This window comes from Balaenoptera musculus, chromosome 7, assembly GCF_009873245.2.
Source record: "Balaenoptera musculus isolate JJ_BM4_2016_0621 chromosome 7, mBalMus1.pri.v3, whole genome shotgun sequence".
NCBI classification, from domain to species: domain Eukaryota; kingdom Metazoa; phylum Chordata; class Mammalia; order Artiodactyla; family Balaenopteridae; genus Balaenoptera; species Balaenoptera musculus.
Genome location: NC_045791.1, coordinates 32548758 through 32568757, shown reverse-complemented (window position 1 = coordinate 32568757; position 20000 = coordinate 32548758). Strand labels below are relative to the sequence as shown.

General features: G+C 41.8%; 1 protein-coding gene across 1 annotated transcript in view; it reads right to left on the bottom strand.

Moving 5' to 3' along the window:
* KIF5C (kinesin family member 5C) overlaps nucleotides 1-20000 on the bottom strand; it is a 151010-nt gene that overhangs the window by 12943 nt on the left and 118067 nt on the right. Inside the window, exons 12-16 of the mRNA XM_036859061.1 lie at nucleotides 17639-17814; nucleotides 12048-12116; nucleotides 10181-10387; nucleotides 7877-8023; nucleotides 1351-1539 (exon numbers count right to left, since the gene is read on the bottom strand). Coding sequence (XP_036714956.1) covers nucleotides 1351-1539; nucleotides 7877-8023; nucleotides 10181-10387; nucleotides 12048-12116; nucleotides 17639-17814 — 788 coding nt within the window. The remainder of the gene's footprint in view (nucleotides 1-1350; nucleotides 1540-7876; nucleotides 8024-10180; nucleotides 10388-12047; nucleotides 12117-17638; nucleotides 17815-20000) is intronic.

Genomic DNA, 20000 nt, shown 5'->3' with positions numbered 1-20000 from the left:
TGAAAGTGATACTGCACTAAACATCTTCCATATAAGTGTTATATTTTTAATCAGGGAATGATAATACCATATGAAATGAAAAATTTTCATTTTCATTATCAATGAAAAATGCTATAAGCGAAATTACTGGACCAAAGTATACTTACATTTTTATGGTTTTTGATTCCCAAGGTCCTTTCCAAAAGGACTGACCAAATTATACTTTTCTCAATAAATTTCACTATCACACACCAGCACTGAATAATCTCTTAAATATTAATACATCTTTGCTTATTATATTATTTATAAAATGGAACCTTGATGTTTAATTTGCGTCCCTTAGATGATTATGGTAGGAGACAAGGAGATGGTTCTATGATGACACAGTCCTATGTTGAAAAGCATACAGGATGAAGTATGCTTTTATCTGTTTCTCAGCACTGTCTGATGCGCCATTCCATACTGGTATCTGTTTACCCCAAATGACTTTAGCTGTTTTAATGCCTAGACTAAGGCAGTGAGCAGCTCACACTGGACCACTCACAGAAGCCTCAAGCCCACACACCAAGCTCAGGTATCAGTGGCAGGTCAGAAACGAGGCTGCTATTTTCTAAAACTACCTTACTAAAATGAAAATACCCTTCTAATGGAAGAAGACCTTACTCATTGAGAGAATGAAATATGCCCCAGGAGCTTGAAGATTCCTTCAAGGCTTTGAGGGCACACACAGTTTAGTTTGAGTCCCAGCTCCACCTTTCACTGGCTATATGAGTTTGGACAGTATATTTAATCTTTCAAGTCTCATTTTCCTTACTTAAAAAAACAGGAACAATCATAAAACCTGCCCATCAGGAATTTTTTAAAGATCAAGTGAGAGAATGCACGTAAAGTGCTTAACATAGTATATGGTGCGTTGTAAGCACTCAGTAAAAGGTTAACTGCTACTACTATTAATAATAGTAGTAGTGATGGTAGTTTCTGTTGTCCCATATTAAATTGGACCTGTGGTAGAGATTAAAAGACGAAAGAATGTTGCCTTAGTTGATAGGAGTTTTAGATGCCACCCAGTCTTGTCCATTCATTACATATCTCTATCTATCCTACCTACCTACCTACTACTTAGCTAGATAAAGATATATAGACACATCCTTTAAACAGGGACTGAAGGTAATCCATGTAATTCACACAACTAAACCTAGCCTTAAGAAATAAGCCTGGGCTGTCATTGCCTGGGAGGCCACGGACAAGTCTTACGTAAAGCGAAGTCCTTCAACAATCCCTGTTATGCACCATCGGCCCCAGTAAGAGCATGGAGGAAGCAGACTTTCCAGGGCACAGGGGTGTGAAATGAGGAAGAAAGGCGTGGCCTACCTGGGAGATGAGCAGCTGGCAGGCTGCCAGCTCCCGCTCACTGGCATTCATCTTCCTGTTGGAGTCCATCTGGGCGCTCTCGAGCTGTTTACTGCGGTTCACCAGAGATTTAACCTCCGACTTCATCTTGCTGATGTACAGCCGGGCCATGGTGAATTCCTCCTCAATGACTCCATTCACATCTGCCAACTGAGCACAGGAGGGAACACGCTCAACTATGCCTACAATTTCCAGAGGTTCATGGGGGTCCTGAAACCTGTCCATGGGAACTCAAGATGTCCGTGGATTTCTGGTTAAGAAACCCTAATTGTAGGACCACAAGCTGAGAATTTTTCTCTAGAAAGTACTATATGTTCAACCCCAAGTTCTCTGAAACCTCGGGTAAAACTTTCAATTAAAAACCTCTGCTGGGGGCTTCCCTGGTGGTGCAGTGGTTAAGACTCCGCCTGCCAATGCAGGGGACACGGGTCCGAGCCCTGGTCCAGGAAGATCCCACAAGCCAAGCAGCAACTAAGCCCGTGCGCCACAACTACTGAGCCTGCGCTCTAGAGCCGGCAAGCCACAACTACTGAAGCCCACGTGCCACAACTACTGCAGCCCATGCACCTAGAGCCCATGCACCGCAACCAAGAGTAGCCCCCGCTCGCCACAACTAGAGAAAGCCCACGCGCAGCAACGAAGACCCAACGCAGCCAAAAATAAATAAATAAATAAATAAATAAATAAATTTATTAAAAAGAAGAAAAAACCTCTACTAACATAATCTTCAATTAACCAGGTTTTTCATTACAACTCATTTTTAGGATAAAAGAGATGATAGAAGAAAAAGACATTGAAATTTTAAAAAGAGATAACTCTGAAGAGGTGTTCCATTCAATGTCTCACACCTTACATTTCTGGAAGAGCAGCAAAGCCCAGTGTTCCTAAGGTGACTCTGAGTCCCCATAAGAAGTCAAATCAAAATTTCAATTATGCTCTCTATAATCTGCTATCCAGAGAGGCAAGCAGTCTAATAGCTTGAATATGTTTCCATAAGCAAGGGTTGAAATAAAAAGGATTTTCTATGTAGTCTTCGATTAAACAAAAAATCTAATGACTAAGAATGTACTATTACCAAAAGTACCTCTGGATGAAAATTTTCCTGCATAACTTCTCATTACTACCCATCTGTTTCCCTGCCTCTATACAACTGTCCCTTCCAAGCACACAGGAATCTAGATCACCTAAGAATAACAATGTAAATCCACCTTTAGAAGAAAAGATTCTGACAACCAGCATTCCTGTACCATCTCATGTTTGTTGTCTAATTTTCAGAGTTCTACTGGAAAGAAACACTGCAGCAAGCTACTTGGGATAAAAACCCATTTGCTGAGATGCAGAGATGGTCTTGAAGGGCAACTGACAACATGAGCAAAGCAACTGTGTGCATATTTTGTTTAACCGCCAGAGGGCATCCTAGCACCTCAGGAGAAAACAAGAGCCCTGTCCAGTACCCAGCCCATGAACAGGGGCTTCTGTTGGTTCTAAGACAATGATTCCAACTATGGTTTTTTTGATGTTCCACAGTTCGCTGCCCACTTTTGTCATTATTGCCGTCATTAACTCATCGTATGACTATTTCTTCAGTAAACATTTAAGAGCTAGGAATTATGGAATCGTGTATCAACCGGAAAATTGGTAGCAGACAGGAAGTACGCTAGACAGTGCTGAGTGCCTGTGATTTGGTGTCAACCTTCCCCTAAAAATTCCACAACAGTATTTGTTAAATGACTCCAGTGTCCATCAACACAATGCAGAATCTATGTTAACAGCAAGAAAATCCACGAGTATCAATATCTGACTCCATCTTACTTTGATGGAGGTTCTTGCTAATCAGTTAGTTACATTTCTGACTGCCAACGATTTGCCTGCCAACACCACTCCTCATTACATTCCTTTTATAATCCAATGCTATGGAGGTAATGGGTGAGAAAATCCCTCCATGTTTAAGTTCAGTTTTGTTCTTCTGCCTTTGTGACTGGTCCAACGTGGAACAGAGATGAGAAACTCATTCTTTAGCCTGACCAGGTGTGTCTGCATATTGTCTTTCTGTATAAAGGTAAGGGGCCAACCATCTCTTTCATGTGGAATTCACAACCTATACCATCTCCTGGTGGGAAAACATTGCTGAACCAAGAGGCAGAGCATCATGAGAAGGGAACAAACATCTCCTCCTGTAAGGCTCTCCTTAGATGAGGACACTTTGTATGCTATGCCCAGACCCCATGTGAATCGGGGAAGGGTGAAGAAAATGTACAATAATGGGCTTCCTCCGAAGTGAGAGCTGGATATTGCTTCCCCCAAACCAGAACCATAACTTCTGAAGCCTACACTTGTCCTAGGAGGTCTAAAAGGAGATGTTGAATCCACACCTGATGGAAAAAAACAATACTCCAAACAAATGGTTTTAACTGTAAGGTTTCTTACCACTTATGAGTTCATATATTTAGTCATGTTTAGTTCAGAGTTTTCAGTAATTCCAGTATATACTGTTATTTCAAAAAGAAGAATCAGAGTTTGCTGCTGCACTATTATTTCATACCTCTCCCCTGTGGGTCTGACAATGACTCCAATGTACGTACTGGTCTGTGCGATCCAGTTTGGATGACTAATCCAGCAGAAGAGGCTGCCTCTCCTTCCATCTTGCCTGTATGGAAGGAGTCACCCGCCACGCCCACCCCATGACTCTAGAGCATGGAGCAGCTGAGCAAGGTGCCATTTCCAGGTCAAGTAAGAGGTAAGTGAGGTGACTGTTCACATTCTAAGACCTCAAAGTCAAAATGGGACTTTAAAAATTCCTTTTTAGGGCTTCCCTGGTGGCGCAGTGGTTGAGAATCTGCCTGCCAATGCAGGGGACACGGGTTTGAGCCCTGGTCTGGGAAGATCCCACATGCCGTGGAGCAACTGGGCCCGTGAGCCACAACTACTGAGCCTGCGCGTCTGGAGCCCGTGCTCCGCAACAAGAGAGGCCGCGATAGTGAGAGGCCCGCGCACCGCGATGAACAGTGGCCCCGGCTCGCCACAACTGGAGAAAGCCCTCGCATAGAAACGAAGACCCAGCACAGCCATAAATAAATAAATAAATAAATAAATAAATAAAAATTTGCGGGGGGGGGGGGAATCCTTTTTTAAAAAAAATGCCCAGAATTGTCAGGTTTATTTATAAGTGCAGTACAGAGCTAAGGTATGATACAGTTGCTTCCAAGAGCTTGAGGGACAAGAGGGGACTGAAGAAGCAAGCCCTCCTGGGGGTGGGGACCCCAGTCACCCTTCTGGCTGGGGACTGGACCTCAGACCCCAGACCCAGCAGACCCCAGGCTGTGTTGAAGAAGTTGATGGAAAGGGAGCTGTCGGTGATGAGGACTGACTTCAGACCCGGGATCTGGAGCAGTTTTATCTGCATCTCTGGTCCACCCATAGTCAGGTCCCTGATGGAGCCGGGGCCCAGGGTCTGTGTCACCTGCTTGAACTTCTTCACCTCTACCTCAGCCAGACCTGAGGTCGAAAGAAAATTAGGCAGCTAATCCAATCCATCTCATTTACTCTACCTCAACCTGCTATTCTGCTTGTGGCTAGGAATCTGGAAATCTTCGTTTTAAAGAAAGACCAGTGACATCGGAACATGAAAGGAAGGGGAGGCTCGCTAATAAACCTGAATAAAGTCAACACTAGGCTCATCTTGTCATTTGCTGCTCTCATCTTGTTTTGTTGACTTAAAGTATTGCCTGGGCTCTGAAAATGTTTCCACATGTGATTGAGCTGGAGAAACATGGGTTCTTCTGTTTCCTTGTTGTTTAGGCCTGTCATATCCTGGAACTGAGGACTGAGGGAGACTCCAACACCTATCTTTCCCTCTCACTCCAGAGCACTATCAGGAGGGACCTTGTGGGGACTGAACAACATTTTAGGAATAAAAATACAAGATCACCGAAAAAGATTTCCTCGATCTCGTTTTTTAGATCAAAAGAATTATATCAGTTGAATACTCATAATCAGTAAGAAAAGTATCTGTACCCACAATGATAGATCTAAGAAATATACACATAACTCATGCAATTCCTGAGCTGACAACCTTCAAGATAATCTGCTCTCATCTTGTCATTTTACAAATTAGGAAAATGAAACCCAGAGAAGTAAAGTAACTTGCCCAAAGTCACATAATTCCTCCCCTTTAGCTTTCATTGCCCTAATGATTAAATCATAATTGTAAGAAAAAAAAAAAAAACAGAATGATTAAGAATATGATGCTATATAAGTGAAAGTTACCAATGAAATTAGTTATCAATGAAATTAACTAGGGCATCCAATTTCTGGAATCCAAAAATAACTTAAAAACATTGAAAGTATTTAAAAATAATCTCAATCATACTTCATATCCCAAAGGTAAGGACTCTTTTTTTTAATTCCAAAGCACGCAGACACTCCTTGATTTCATTAGCATTTTTCATCAGCTCTATTTTAGAACTTAGCATAAAAATATCTTCCTTTATCATTATCAGCAGCAGGCGCCAACTTCCCATAAATCAACTGCACCTTCATATTGCAAGGGCCATTTAATCACCCCAACCTCAGAAGTTTATAGCTCAACACCAACATATGCTTCTAAAAATAAATCCTCAAATATAAAATCACCAAACTGGAAAGGATTAATCTTATAGTACCTGAGAATTCTACGCTAAACTTAGATTCATTTGCAAAGATTCATGAAATATTCAGTTACAATAGAGGTTCCATGAAAGAATGATTGGGTTTACAAGAAGTCATATACTCTAAACCTAGACCTGTTATATCATCGAAGGAGGACTTTCAATGTTTCCCAGAAATGTCAATAAACGAAAGTAATTTGGGGAGGCTTCTCTAGTATTTAACAATCTCAACTCAAAACCTGAGTGTTCCCACAAAGCAGACTGATGTAGAATTTGGCCTTTTAAAGGCTGAAGGGCTAAACTCCAAGAATTTGGTTTTAGGGACCTGTGAGGAAGTTGAATACTACAACACTATTCCCTGGCTTGTTAAAATCCACACACGTTTAAACAGTGACTACTCCACAGAAGGGGCTGAGTTCATATAAAGCTATGGTAATCAAAACAGTGTGGTACTGGCATAAAGATTAGATCACTGAAATAGACTAGGGAGACCAGAAATAGCCCTACACACTTCTGGAGGTGGCAGACATCCTCATTATCTTACTGTGGGGATGGTTTCATGAGTGTATACATATGTCAAAACTTCTCAAACTGTATACTTTAAATATGTGCAGCTTACTTTATATCAATTATACCTCAATAAAGCTATTTTGTTTAATGTCACTATCTTATTTTCCAATGTCCTCTCTATATTGTGGCAAATTGTTAATTGTTCTTAGATGATAACGTCGTTTATTCTCTTTTCTCTCTATTCCTAACTCATAGACAACGTTATACCACCCTCTCTCTCCCCATCTCCCTTACATCCTTGCTATCAGTGACACCAATGTGCACCACCCAAGGGGTTAATCATGGTTAGTTTAAGCCCATTATAGTAATAACTATTTCTCTTTGCTTTCCCAGCTTCCCTTGAAGTTTGGGGTGACTGTGTGACCCAATTCTGGCCTTTATAAAGTATAAGGGGATGTCTATTGGGGATTTCTGGGATTATAGTTCCCTCCTGGATGAAAGCTGGCTGCCTTTGCAGCCCATCCTGCCTTGGATGTGGTTGTGTGGGGATGTGACGATTGGTGCTATAGAAGCTATCTTGCTACCTTGAGATAAAAATCTACAGATGTGAAAAGGCAATAGGCTGAGGAAAGCAGAAAGAAAATAAAGAAAAGGGCTGGATGCCTGACATTGTTGAGACACTGCAACAAATTTTGCTTCTAAAACTTCAAGAAGCATAAGAATGACCTGGGGAATCTTGTTAAAATGAAAATTCTAATTCAGTAGGTCTGAGGTGGGCCTGAGAGTCTATAGCTCAAACAAGTTCCCAGGTGAATGCAGATCACAACCTGAATAACAAGATTCTAGACTTCTCATACTGTGAATAATTAAATGTGGCTTTATTTTTTTAAGCCACTGTTAGAATCCTATTACTTCCAGCTGAAAGCTCTCCTAATTCATACTGATTGGTTGGGGATTTTCACTCTGTTGGATTCTCATAGAAAAGAAGAAACGTTTCTGAGGGTAGAACTTTTGCTTAACGTATCCAGTTCCAAACCTCTGTGACACTGGTATGCAATTTTGAGGAATAAGCCAACTTACATAAGGCCAACCAAGATTTGAGGACATTTCCTATAACTGAAAGGTAAATTTTTTTCTCCTCCTTAACCAATCATTTACTTAGTAATTCAAGCAGCCCTGCGTTCATTCATTCAAATATTATCAAGCACATAGCAGATGCAAAACACTGTGCTAAGCACTGGATACTTAGGAGAATAAAACACAGCCCCTGCTTGCTTAGAATCATGCCATTATAAGAGCAGGTAGAGAGGATAAAAGAAAGGCTGGCTTACAGTCTTCACATCATTGGTGCCAATAATTCCTCCTATCTCCCCCAGATCCTTCAGCAGCAAATTCAGGATCTCGGTGGCCCTCTTTTTCTGGTGATTGCTAAGCTCTTGCAGCTGGCTCAGCTCTCTTTGTGTGGTTGTCAATGTAGTCTGCAAAACACATTTTAACAACAAATTAAAAGGGTCACTCATCAATTTCATACACGTGGCATTGCAAAGAATAACAACATAATGTAGGATAGAGTTCTTTTATCATTTCATGTGATTTCAACACAAGAGTCCTTTTAAGTCAGACTATAGTATAGCACTGCATTCTCTGATAAGAAAAGGAATTTGTCTTGGCCTGATATGTCATTTGTCTGCATATCAGACAACAATTTCTAGGTCAGTTATTAAATAAGTTATTAAAAATAAGTTATTAAAAATAAATAAAGCCCAAAAGGAATCCTTACGTTTATTATGTGTAATCATATCGTCCTACCTACCAAATGTTCTGTTTCAGTCCACATTCTCCAGGGTCTAAACGTACCTGCAAGCATTCCCACCTCCACTTCCAAACAAACCTGCTCCCTGGGACCACTTCCAAATTCCCATCTGGCTTCAAAATAGATGGGTCTGGAAGGCGCAAAGGGACATTAGGGAGTCTCGAAAACAACCTAGAAAAAGTCTTTTAATCTTCACGGTGAAGCTGAATTGAACACTTCACCTCGTTTCAAAATTGGTCTGGTTCAACTGGAGATGGCTTCTTAATATATAGCAGATGCTCCATTTTACTGCCAAACATGAACAAATCCACCTTTCCCATCCTTCATGTATGTTACCCAAATGTATATATTTTTAATTAACAAACTCTCAACATCAACAGAATAGCCACCTTTTGGTGTCTTGGTACTAACTCAGCCAACAAAGAAAATAATTTCCCTAAATTATGGAGTTGTAGAGGTTAATGCAAAGACATTTATGTAATTCTTCCATATGCAGCTATTTTACTAGAGCATTTTTACTAGAGGACTTTTAATGATACGACTAAAAATAGCACTGTAAACTAGTCTAGCAGTACTTTGGTTTGACAGAAAATAAAACTTGTATCATGGAAAACATTTCATTGTTTCGGGAAGCAAATAATACCAAGGACTAGTTAAAGAATCTTGCAGAAAACAGTAAGCAGAGAAAATCAAAGTCTCCTTCTTTCCTACTGTGACTTCTGGTTTGTTTCTCTGGTTCTTGTTTTTGTTTTTATTTTGGCATTGCCACTGCTTATTTCATTTTGTTTTTAAAATCCACAGAAGCAGTAGTTTCCATCTTGGGAAACATTAAAAAGTCTTCCTTCATGCAGCTGAATGTATGGAGTAAGGAGCATTTTCTATCAGCTCTACGGTCAGCAGATCAGAGCTTTCCTGCACCATCTGCCACTTCCCCTTGCCTGGGAGGACTGGCCGTCTTCCACAAAGCAGGCCGGGCACAATCCCATGACACCAGGCCGTCAGGCCGAAGTGCCAAGGGCAGCCAGTTACAGCCACTCGGCTTCCCACCACCCATCTTCCGAGTAGAAGAAGACAAAATGGACACATCCCACCACCAGCCACCTCGCCAAATGTTCACTGGCCCTCTGCCACTAGCTCACTGAGCAGAACCTGCAGCATCTTTCGCTGGGAGAATCTGAAAATTAGAGACTGAAACACTGGCTGAAAACAGGACAACAGACAAACCAGGACGGCTTGGTCCTAGGCGAGGACAAGAAGCTCCGGGGAAAGGGCGTAAACAAGGAGAGTGAAACCCAGACCTTCCACAGCTCACCCACTCTCCCCTGTTCACATAATATTTTGAGACGTATTTGCTAAGACTGTAGCATATGCACAGGTCCGTGCTAAGTGCTTTATGTAAACTGTCACTAATTCTCGCGCCCTGAAAGGAACACGTTATTATCGCCATTTTTACAGATAAGGAAACGAACACTCAAGTTTCAATGTCTTGACAAAGGCCGAATAGTTGTAAAGTCAAATTTTTAGCTAGGATTTTTCTGGCTCCAAAGTCGGCGCTCTCTTGACTATCCTACAGGGCATCCCTGCTGGTGTTACAAATCCCCTAGATATAAAACAGTTCTGACATGCAGTTCCGGGGGGAATGGACAAGTCACTTACACAAAGTATTTCAATAATTGGAGGATTTCAAAGAATGCATCTATGCCTAACACTGAAAAAGCACTCAGCCAACTGCCTTGTTATACAGTGTCTGTCAGCAAACATTAATACAAGTACACGATTGGCTGCTGAGGAAGTCCTGCCCCCGACACACAAATGCTCCAACCGTTTTCTGGGCCAGCTCATCTGTCAGCTGCTCATTGGCCCTGGTCTTGTCCTCCACTTCCTGTGACTTCTGGTCGTAATTGACAGCCAGCTCCTCCAGGGCCTGGAGAACTTCTTTCACCTCGTCTTTGGCTGCCTCATTTTCAATCTGGAGACGTGTCAGCTCCTCCTGAATCTTCTCATAGTCTCTTCTTGTGGAAGCTAAAAGCTGGGGAAATTAGATGGCGTGGAACTGGTGAATCGAATGTTCAAAAGTTTATGCTCTGTGCTCTATCCAAAATAAAGTAATTTTTTAAAAAAACAGATAAAAGAAAATAAGTTGAAAAGCTCAGGGTAACTAGACATGCTACTATATATCCAGATGCTAAATGAAAAAATAGCATGTTGTTTTGAAAATCTGTTTCTCTTTCTTTCTTTCTTATTTAAAGCTACATAGGCTTAACTCCAAGAATTGATTACACATCAAAAATCACCACACTTTGTAGCTGGCTGGCTATTCCACAAGTTGAACAGAGGATGAGGAGGAATAATTTCCAAGGACTATAATAATACTTACATGGCTTTTTACTATTATCATTATTTCACATTGTAAACAGGTCGATTTCAGAGTCAACCAAAACAGTATAAAAGGGCAGTCACTAATTTTTCTTAATGTTCATCATGGATTATAGAAGAATATACCCCAAACATTAACACTAGTTAAAAGTGAATGACTGAGCTTATGGATTACTTTCATTATTTTGTGCTTACTGTATTTTCTGATTTTCCTGTAATGAACAGATATTGCCTTGATAGTATAGAAAAAAAACATTAAGAGTTTTAACTGTAACAAAAAAGGAAAGGTTATCACAGGCAGTTGTACCAAGTTGCAGATGAAAAGCAACAGAATGGGAGGAAGAGGGCAGGAAACACAAAGCAAATGGAAGACTCAACTCTAGTTAAAAGGGGAATCGGTTAAATATGGTTCCTGCCAAGGGAAGTGCTTGGGCAGAGGGCATAATCATTGTCCTGGAGAGATGAAGGGCAACAAAGAGGAAGAGAAAAAGATCGTTAGAGAGAGAGTTATGTCTACGAGAGGGCTGGGACTGGGGCCATGAACTTAAGCCACTTGCTATAATTGCATCATATGATCCAACTCACAGCATTTTAGCAACAAAGCAGAAAGCACCCTAAAGCACAAAAGAGAAAACATACTTAGATGTCCTCAGTAAGAGAATTACGAATCATCTGTGTTTGATACATTGGCTATCTGTTCTTTGCTTAGGTTCCTATTTGTAAAGTACTTGGCAAAACACAATACAATAGAGACATTTACTGGAGAATTGAATGCCATCCAGGAAGAGACTGAAAAAAATTTGCCTCCTCGTTACCGTATCACATATATACTAACGCAGCACTTGGACCCCTATCTTCTTTGCTTTCCTCTCGTCTACCTTCTACTTTTGTTTTGGGGGTGTTTTTTTTCCCTACAAGACAGCACAAGAACATGGTGTAGATCAAAGACCTGAGCTGTCTGATTTGCAAAGCCGAAGAGGCGGAAGTGGCACAGACCAGGAGTGCTGGGCCCTAAGTATGAGGAAACAGGATCATCCTTGCCCGACCTGCAAGCTCCTCTATTTCTGCCCTTCACAGACTTTGTAGCAGCCAGCTATGCACTCTCAAAACCCTAGAGTTCTAGGAAGTCACATTTATTTTCTAAATTCCCCTAAAATCAGCTTTCAGCAGGCACTGAAAGGAAATCTTCCAAGAAATGTTCACATGATGCAGTGATTTTAAAAAACTCTTTGCGAATTAAATTTCTGGAACAAACATCAACAGCAGAGTCATAAAAGAACTTTGTAAAAAAATTTTTTTATTGCATTCTTTACCTCATCCTGATCCAACATCTGTTGCTTTAGCTTTTCAGCCAGCTGGCTCTGCTGGTTAATTTCATCATCCTGAAACGAAATATCATATTTAATTTTTTGTGGTTAGTTATGTCATTTTTGCTATCCTGGTTTCTCAACGGATGACCGTCGGATACCAGGATGCCAGCTATAAGCTGGCTGATAAGATGAAGGAAATGGTGTGGTGCTTCCCCGCAGAAGAGAGACTGGTTAAAATACCACTTTGCCCACCTTGCTCAGCCAATGAAACATCTGGATATTCTGGGAAATACAATATCCTACACATTCAACTCAATTCCTGCTCATCCAGAAATCGGCGATGAAGGGCTTGGGAACCGAAAGGAACTTTGGAGCTATCCCTCCAGCTTAAAGACGTTAACAGTGAATTCCTAGCTCAAAAAATAAGGGAGTGAATTTCTAACCACCTGCACTGTAATACAGACATGTCCGACATCTTGTTAAACACATCTGTGACCGGGAACACTGCCATCTGATGGGTAGAAGAGACCAGTATTTCCACTTCAAACCTCTTACTTGGAGAAACTGGAAAACATTTACTAGAGAATTAATCTTTGGCATGACAGAGCTCCCTTTGATTAGGAGCTAATTTTCTTACCAGTCTGAAAAAACCTCAAGGAAGCTGGTGTGCAGAAACGTGATTGCTTCCTTTCTGGCCCGTCATTGAAGTGGGAAAGGATCTCCCCACAGGCAAGTTCACTCTTCTCACTCTCAACTTCTGCCACTAGGTGTTGCTGCCACAAAAGCCAGAGCTGCCGCCTCTCACGGCCCCGTGCAGGCATCTCTGTCTCTCCCCTCCCTAGACGCGGTCCACCCAGTGCAGAAAGCAGCAGGCAGACGGCGCCTAACCGCGTGAGACTCGGTCTTGGTTACGAAGATTTTCATGAGTTCCAACGAAATTGTGAAGCACAGCCTGTGAAGACAGCTTGTCTTCACATGTGCCTCTCCCTTAGGAACAGGAGAAAATCCTCTGTGGTGACGCTTCTGGGGTCTAAACCCCAAGCAGAGTCGGGTCCAGTTCAGTGTTACTGTGTCCGTCCTTGTGCCAGGAGCTGCCCAGGTGTTTCCATGTGCAGCCCATAAGAAACCTGCACTGTGCTTTCTGCCTTTTCCGGGGCGGGGGTTGGGGGTGGGGGGGGGCGGTAAGAGGGTAAACTCAAGGGCCTAGGTGGCAGAACCTCAGTTTCCCACGGGATATTTTCCTGCCTGTTTGGTCGTGTCTGTGCATCCATTTAAATCAGATTAAATGTAAAAATCTATTAAATCACAACTTGATGCTTTCCATGGAGCAAGAAAATTCTAACACCAATATTATGAGATCTGCATCTCCTTTTCCTTTGTGTAGAACATCTTTGGGGCTTATTTCTCTGCTCAGGGAGATCCTGTTTCTACTGAACTTTTTACACCAACTCACCTATTTTATGTATAAGAAAATTCAAATACCAGAATATTTTCCGAAAAGTGCTCGGAAACCTATTATCCACGGACTAGATCTTAACAGCTGGCATCAAGCCTGTGTAAACATGTTCTAAGAGATGCACTTGAATGTACAGATATAGACTGCACAGCACATCTTACTCTGAAGTTTTGAAAATTGTTTTACAATTTAAAATTCTTTAATGCTTCTAAAAAATACTTCAAGTCAGATTTCTGGCAGGAGAATTAGGGAAGTTATATCAGAGTGAAACCTCCCTCCAAAAATGGTACTTCCACAGTGAGAAGACTATATGTCGGGCATATTTTCTCTTCTACTTTATAAACTTAGAATGTCATTTACCAGGAACAATTTTGTGCTTATGTTCCTCCACACATAAATATTAAACATCTTAACATAAAAGACTCAAGAAGTTTAACATGGGGGAGCTACCATCTCTTCCCCTGGGACATATGAGCAACAGCTACAAGTGATATAAATCACAAGAGAAGCAAAACAGTAGTGCAAGTGCTTTGTTCTTATACTGTGTTCATTCCAAAGCCTGAGACGCAGGCTCGCTCCTGACAGGTGAAGGGCTGCGATGCAGTGATTTTTGAGGTACCGTGAGAAACTAAGGGCCCTTAGCCCATCTGGGAAGGATGAAGAACAAGGATTACATTATAAGGACACGAATCACTTATATCAGAGACATTTCCAAAACTACACTTACCCTTTCTTAAGGCAACTTCTCTAAGGAATTAGCATAGTCTACTGTGATTTTTTTTTTTAATTTTCAAAACTTTCAGAGTAAGATGTGCTGTGCAGTCTATATCTATACATTCAAGTGCATCTCTTAGAACATGTTTACACAGGCTCACTCTGATGCCAACTGTTAAGACCTGGTCTATGGATAATGGGTTTCCAGGCACCTTTCAAAAAATATTCTGGTATTTGAAATGAAATAAGTGAGCCGTCAACAGGTCACTGGTCACCTTTAATTATAAAGATGTTTTTGTTGCAATGATAATCAGGGAAATGAGGTTCAACTTCTACTTCTACTTACACTTAATTCCTCTCTTACAACTCCAACAGTACAGAAGCTCTGGAAAGGTGATGGGGAATAAGAGAGACAGTGCCAATGCCAAGCTGCCTATCTTACAACTCTGCTTTCAGTCCACCTCTGCACCACCACCCCTCTGATACCATATATAATGTGGCTTCTCCCTTAAGCAAACAAAGGGAGAAGACAGAAAAGAAAGAAAGAAACCAATATTTATTGAGCATCTGCTACGTCTTAGAAACTTTTACTCCCCAATGAAACCTTTTAAAGTAACAGATGCGAACTCCATGTTGCAGATGAGAAAAACATCTTCAGCAGGTGGGTCATTGGCCCAGGTCCCAATATTGTTAACTCACAGGTCTGACTCTAAAGTACATGCTTTTTGGAAACAACCTAAATGTCCACCGACAGATGAATGGATAAAGAAGATGCGGTACGTATACATACAGTGGAATACTACTCAGCCATAAAAAGATTGAAATAATGCCATTTGCAGCAACGTGGATGCAACTAGAGATTATCATACTAAGTGAAGTCAGTCAGAAGGAGAAAAACAAATACCATGTGATATCACTTGTATGTGGAATCTAAAATATGGCACAGATAAACCTATCTACAAAACAGAAATAGACTCACAGACATAGAGAACAGACTTGTGGTTGCCAAGGCGGGGGTGGGGGAAGGACTGGGAGTTTGGGATTAGCAGATGTAAACTATTATATATAGGATGGATAAACAACAAGGTCCTACTGTATAGCACAGGGAACTATATTCAATATCCTGTGATAAACCATAATGGAAAAGGATATTAAAAAAAAGAATGTCTATATGTGTATAACTGAGTCACTTTGCTGTACAGCAGAGATTGGCACTATGCTGTAAATCAGCTATACTTCCGTAAAAAAAAAAAAATTAAGTATTAAAAAATAATAATAAAGTGCATGCTTTTCCATCACACAGAGCTGGCCTGGAAGAGCACCTGTCCTTAGACCCCTGGAGGGGCAGCACGGAGGGACAGAGCGGGCAGCGGGGAGGAGACGGCATAGTCTTTCTCCCACCGCATTCTAGACAAATTCATCAGGGCTGAAAAGTTCCTCATTTCAAGGGCTCAGGCCAAAATGGGATGAGCACTGGACTGGGAGTCAGAAGATGTGTAATCTCACTGCAGCTCTGCCACCTACAGCTGATGTAAGTCATCTAACCACCCTGGGCTAGCCTCTCATCTAGACTTAAATACTTTCAGCGCTGCCACTAATAATCTATGAAGGTGCCCTGTCCCGACTCATGCATTCTCAAAAGTATCACACCACCTACCTCATCAGAAGCATGAAATAGCTCCTAGAACCTTTAAGAGGAGAACAAATAAGAATGACAGCTGACAAGTCATAATCAGGCCATCCATGGGTAGAGATATGAAGGTCAAACCACTAGCTTTGGTGCCCCCCTCCCCAGGCTGAGGCTCTGGGGCTCAGTCCTCTCCCAGATCTCTCAACATCACCCTGTGATGGACCACACATGCTAATCTCAAAATGTGTGCTTAACAGGGTTTTCAAAACACACGCTAAAGGAAAATGATATAACAGAAAATGTCCTAGGTTGGTCATTAGGAGGCAGAGGCTCTAGGGTCACCTCTGCCAGCTACCAACTGAGAACTGCCAAGGCCTGGCATTTCCTACACTTCAGGAGCTGGATTCAAGACTCTAAAGTCTCCCTCAGAGCAAAGAGAAATCCTCAAGCTGCGAAGGTAAAAGATACCAATTCCAATCACTGCGGGCTTCTATTCATAGAGAATAGAGAGCAGAATCAGGTTATCACCCCGCATCCAGGATTCTTTGGGGATACTAAAAATGAACCATCAATTCTAAATGCTATTAAACAATAGCATTTCTTTGGAGAAATCGAGAAATCCACAGACACTATTCACTAACTTACTGATCTCCCTTTTCTCTCATTTTGTTTGAGGTTTTACATAAAACACCTGGGTAGAAATGGAAGGGTAACTATGTCTAGTGCCTAAAGAGTAATTAACGCAGCTCTCACGGTGTGAATATCTTATTAAATGTTACCCAAAGGGTAGGGCGACCCCAGTTGAACACTGCAGTTGTAATGCAAACCCCCAGAGTCATGGGCACAAAGAGAACCAGCTTCCTTATGGCAACCAGTCACATTTCCCTTGTGAAGGTGATACCAGACTGAGCTTTACTCAGAAGAGACAGGCCTGTAAGATTAATGACAACGTTAACATAACAAAGCTGCTTCATCCAAGCCAGAGGTGTCCCCAAGCACTCTGAGTTGAACCACAGCAGAAAAGATTAAATCAGACCAAAAATATCAGCAACCTTGATGAAATGAACTGAAAGGATTTAGATATTCCAAGGGCAATATGCCAAGATCACGTGAAACATCAATTTAATTTCCTTTGCCTCTGGGATGCCTAACCCGACCTTCTTTGGGAACGAATGATACAGTGTTCTCCAAGATCTCTTTTCCTTTATTCCAATTTGTGCACTGACATGGTTCTTTGAGCCCCAAAAGTTTGCCATGAAATTAGACATCCCAGCATGTCCAAACTACTTCGTTCACGAGGATGCCCCTGAAAACAGCCTTACTGCTGCTGCTACTACTGGCTCCTCATTCCAGGGTCTTAGAGCTACATGATTAAAGTACACACCTGAGTTTTGGGAGCTACCACCTTTGCCCCTATAGCTGGGACACTGCTGGAATTTCCAAGAGGTGATGGACAGGCCCAGAGAAGAAAACAAGGGACAATTAAAGAAAGATCATGCAGCCTCCACTCTCATGCAGTGATAAGGCCCCATCCAATTTCTAGATGTGAAGACTCTGTCTACCCAGGCCAACACTCCACTCTTCCAATCAAGTTTCCATTCCACATGAATCCAGTTCCCCAAGTCTGTCTGCCCAATGAAGAGCTAGGGTAAATACTAGGAAGACAGGCACAAACATCAGTCTGCAGCCCTACATCAGTTCCGTGGGGCTTGAGCTGCTTCCAGCCAGTAAATCTAGGACCTGCTACTTTTAGTTTCTGTACCAGTGTGAGGTCTATGATCTCTGACTACAGACCTTATCATCCAGTTGTCGGTAGAGACTGGAGATCTCCTCATCATACTTCTCCTTCTCCTCTGCAGAGATGTCGGCAACCACAGGAACAATGTTGTCTATGATGGGGGTGTTATCACAGGGCTCCAGGGGCTTCTGGTCCTTAGCACTGATCTGTTCATCCTCAGGCACAGCTTCTCCTGCAAAGCACAGCCGAGAGGAGTTAGGGATTGAATTCAGCATGCAGCCCTCCAGGAAGAGTTCCAAAAATAGTCACTCCCGTGAAAAAGACACAGAGGACACAATAAGGAGCTGTTGCAGAGAGTTATAGCTTGTGTTCTTTCTACTTGACAAGAAAGGTCGTAGTGAATTGACCAAAATGGGTCTAAGGAAGAAGTAGACTACGTAACACTCCCTCCCTCGTGATGCATCACTGAAGTAAACTGGTTCCATCAACCACACAAGCTCTCCAACTTTGCAGCGATACCCAGAAATTTTGCATACAATTTTCTTTGTTGAGGAATATGCTAGGGCTTTACTAGAATCATATTCTCTCTAGCGATTGATTCAAAGGGAAACAGACCTCTGAGGCATCCTAATTACAATTAATTAGGTTACTGTTTCATTAATAGAAACAGCCAAATCAAGCAACAAATTCGCCATTGTTAATAGAACACTGTAGGGCCCAAATCCTCAGACTCTGAGAATCTCTGACTCTGAAACAGGAAGTCAGGGTAGCCCCGGACCCGGGAACTCTGACTGACATCGCACAAACGCACATCCCACTACCACCCTCTCCCCCAGGAAGTCAGAATTAATGGTCTCAACTGGAGAGTTCAAATAGAATAATTTCTTGTGATATCAGGTAATCCCAGGAAAGAAAAAGCAGCCCATCTAGAATATCATGCAGACACTCTGCATACCGCTTCTCGGTCTGCAGAGGAGCATTTATGGGGCCTTCGAAGGAAGTAGTACCAAATGTGACCACGCAAGTTGAGGGAAAAGGTGAAGTTCTCAAGCTGGCCCACGGCTATCCCCAACAAGAAAACCACCTTGCAAAGACAGACTGCATAAAAAGGAGTCTATGAAAACCATGTGGCTCAACTGTGTCTTTTAAATATCTTCTTGGAAAGCAAACCAAAACCAAACATACTTTTCCATCACAATGTTTACCATCAGTTTCACACTCAGTTTGCTACAATCAGTGAGTGTCTGCAACGTTCCAAGCCTCACCCAGTTCTCAGCCGGTAAAACGCATTTTGTGGAAATTCCCCAGGAAAACTGTCCTGAGCCAGAGGGAATTTCTCACAGGAAAAAAAAAAAAAAAAAAGACACCCAAAAACAAATGAGAGAAGAGCTGAACTCCTAATCCATGGCTTCATGAACAGTATATATCAAGTCTCAAGAAACCCACCTGAACACTGATTGTGTACATTTATCTCAATATAAACAAAGCACTTTGTGAAGGGTTAGCTTTGCTGCTTAAGACTCCACTATCTCACTTGATAATCACAAAATGGTACCATAGGCCTCCACTTCAAATAAAATTAACACTCAATGATCTCACCTTGGTATCACAGTTCCATTTGAAGCAGCAACTTGAAGCAAAGCCTGGAATAAATGATTACTTTGCTGAATACAAAACTGAGCCAACCTTTTTTTCTTCGGAAGCTCAACTACACTGTACTGTACCTAAGCCTTTTTCTAAAATTATTGACCTGAAACAAAACCGGAATATCTGAATAGCCTTTGAATTGAATCTGAACCAAATCATTATTTCATTCAGTTCCAATTCCTGGTTTGAAGTGTCCATCAACAACCTTAGTGTGCAGACCGGATTTCATCCAATTAAAGGATCTATATTATCTACAGCCTGCTGTGTCCATGGGCTATAAAAGCAGTACCGTGTTCTAGTTCCTAAGGATTCGTGTGTGTGTATGTGTGTGTGTGTGTGTGTGTGTGTGTGTGTGTGTGTGTGTGTGTGTGTGTGTGCGCTTCAAAACATTATATATAGGGGCTTCCCTGGTGGCACAGTGGTTGAGAATCTGCCTGCTAATGCAGGGGACAAGGGTTCGAGCCCTGGTCTGGGAAGATCCCAAATGCCACGGAGCAACTAGGCCCGTGAGCCACAACTACTGAGCCTGCGCGTCTGGAGCTTGTGCTCCGCAACAAGAGAGGCCGTGACAGTGAGAGGCCCGTGCACCGCGATGAAGAGTGGCCCCCGCTCACTGCAACTAGAGAAAGCCCTCACACAGAAATGAAGACCCAACACAGCCAAAAATAAATAAATAAAGAAAGAAAGAAGCTTTCATTAAAAAAAAAAAAAAACATTATATATATATATAAAATTATAAAAATATATATGTAAATATCTTTTTTTACCCAT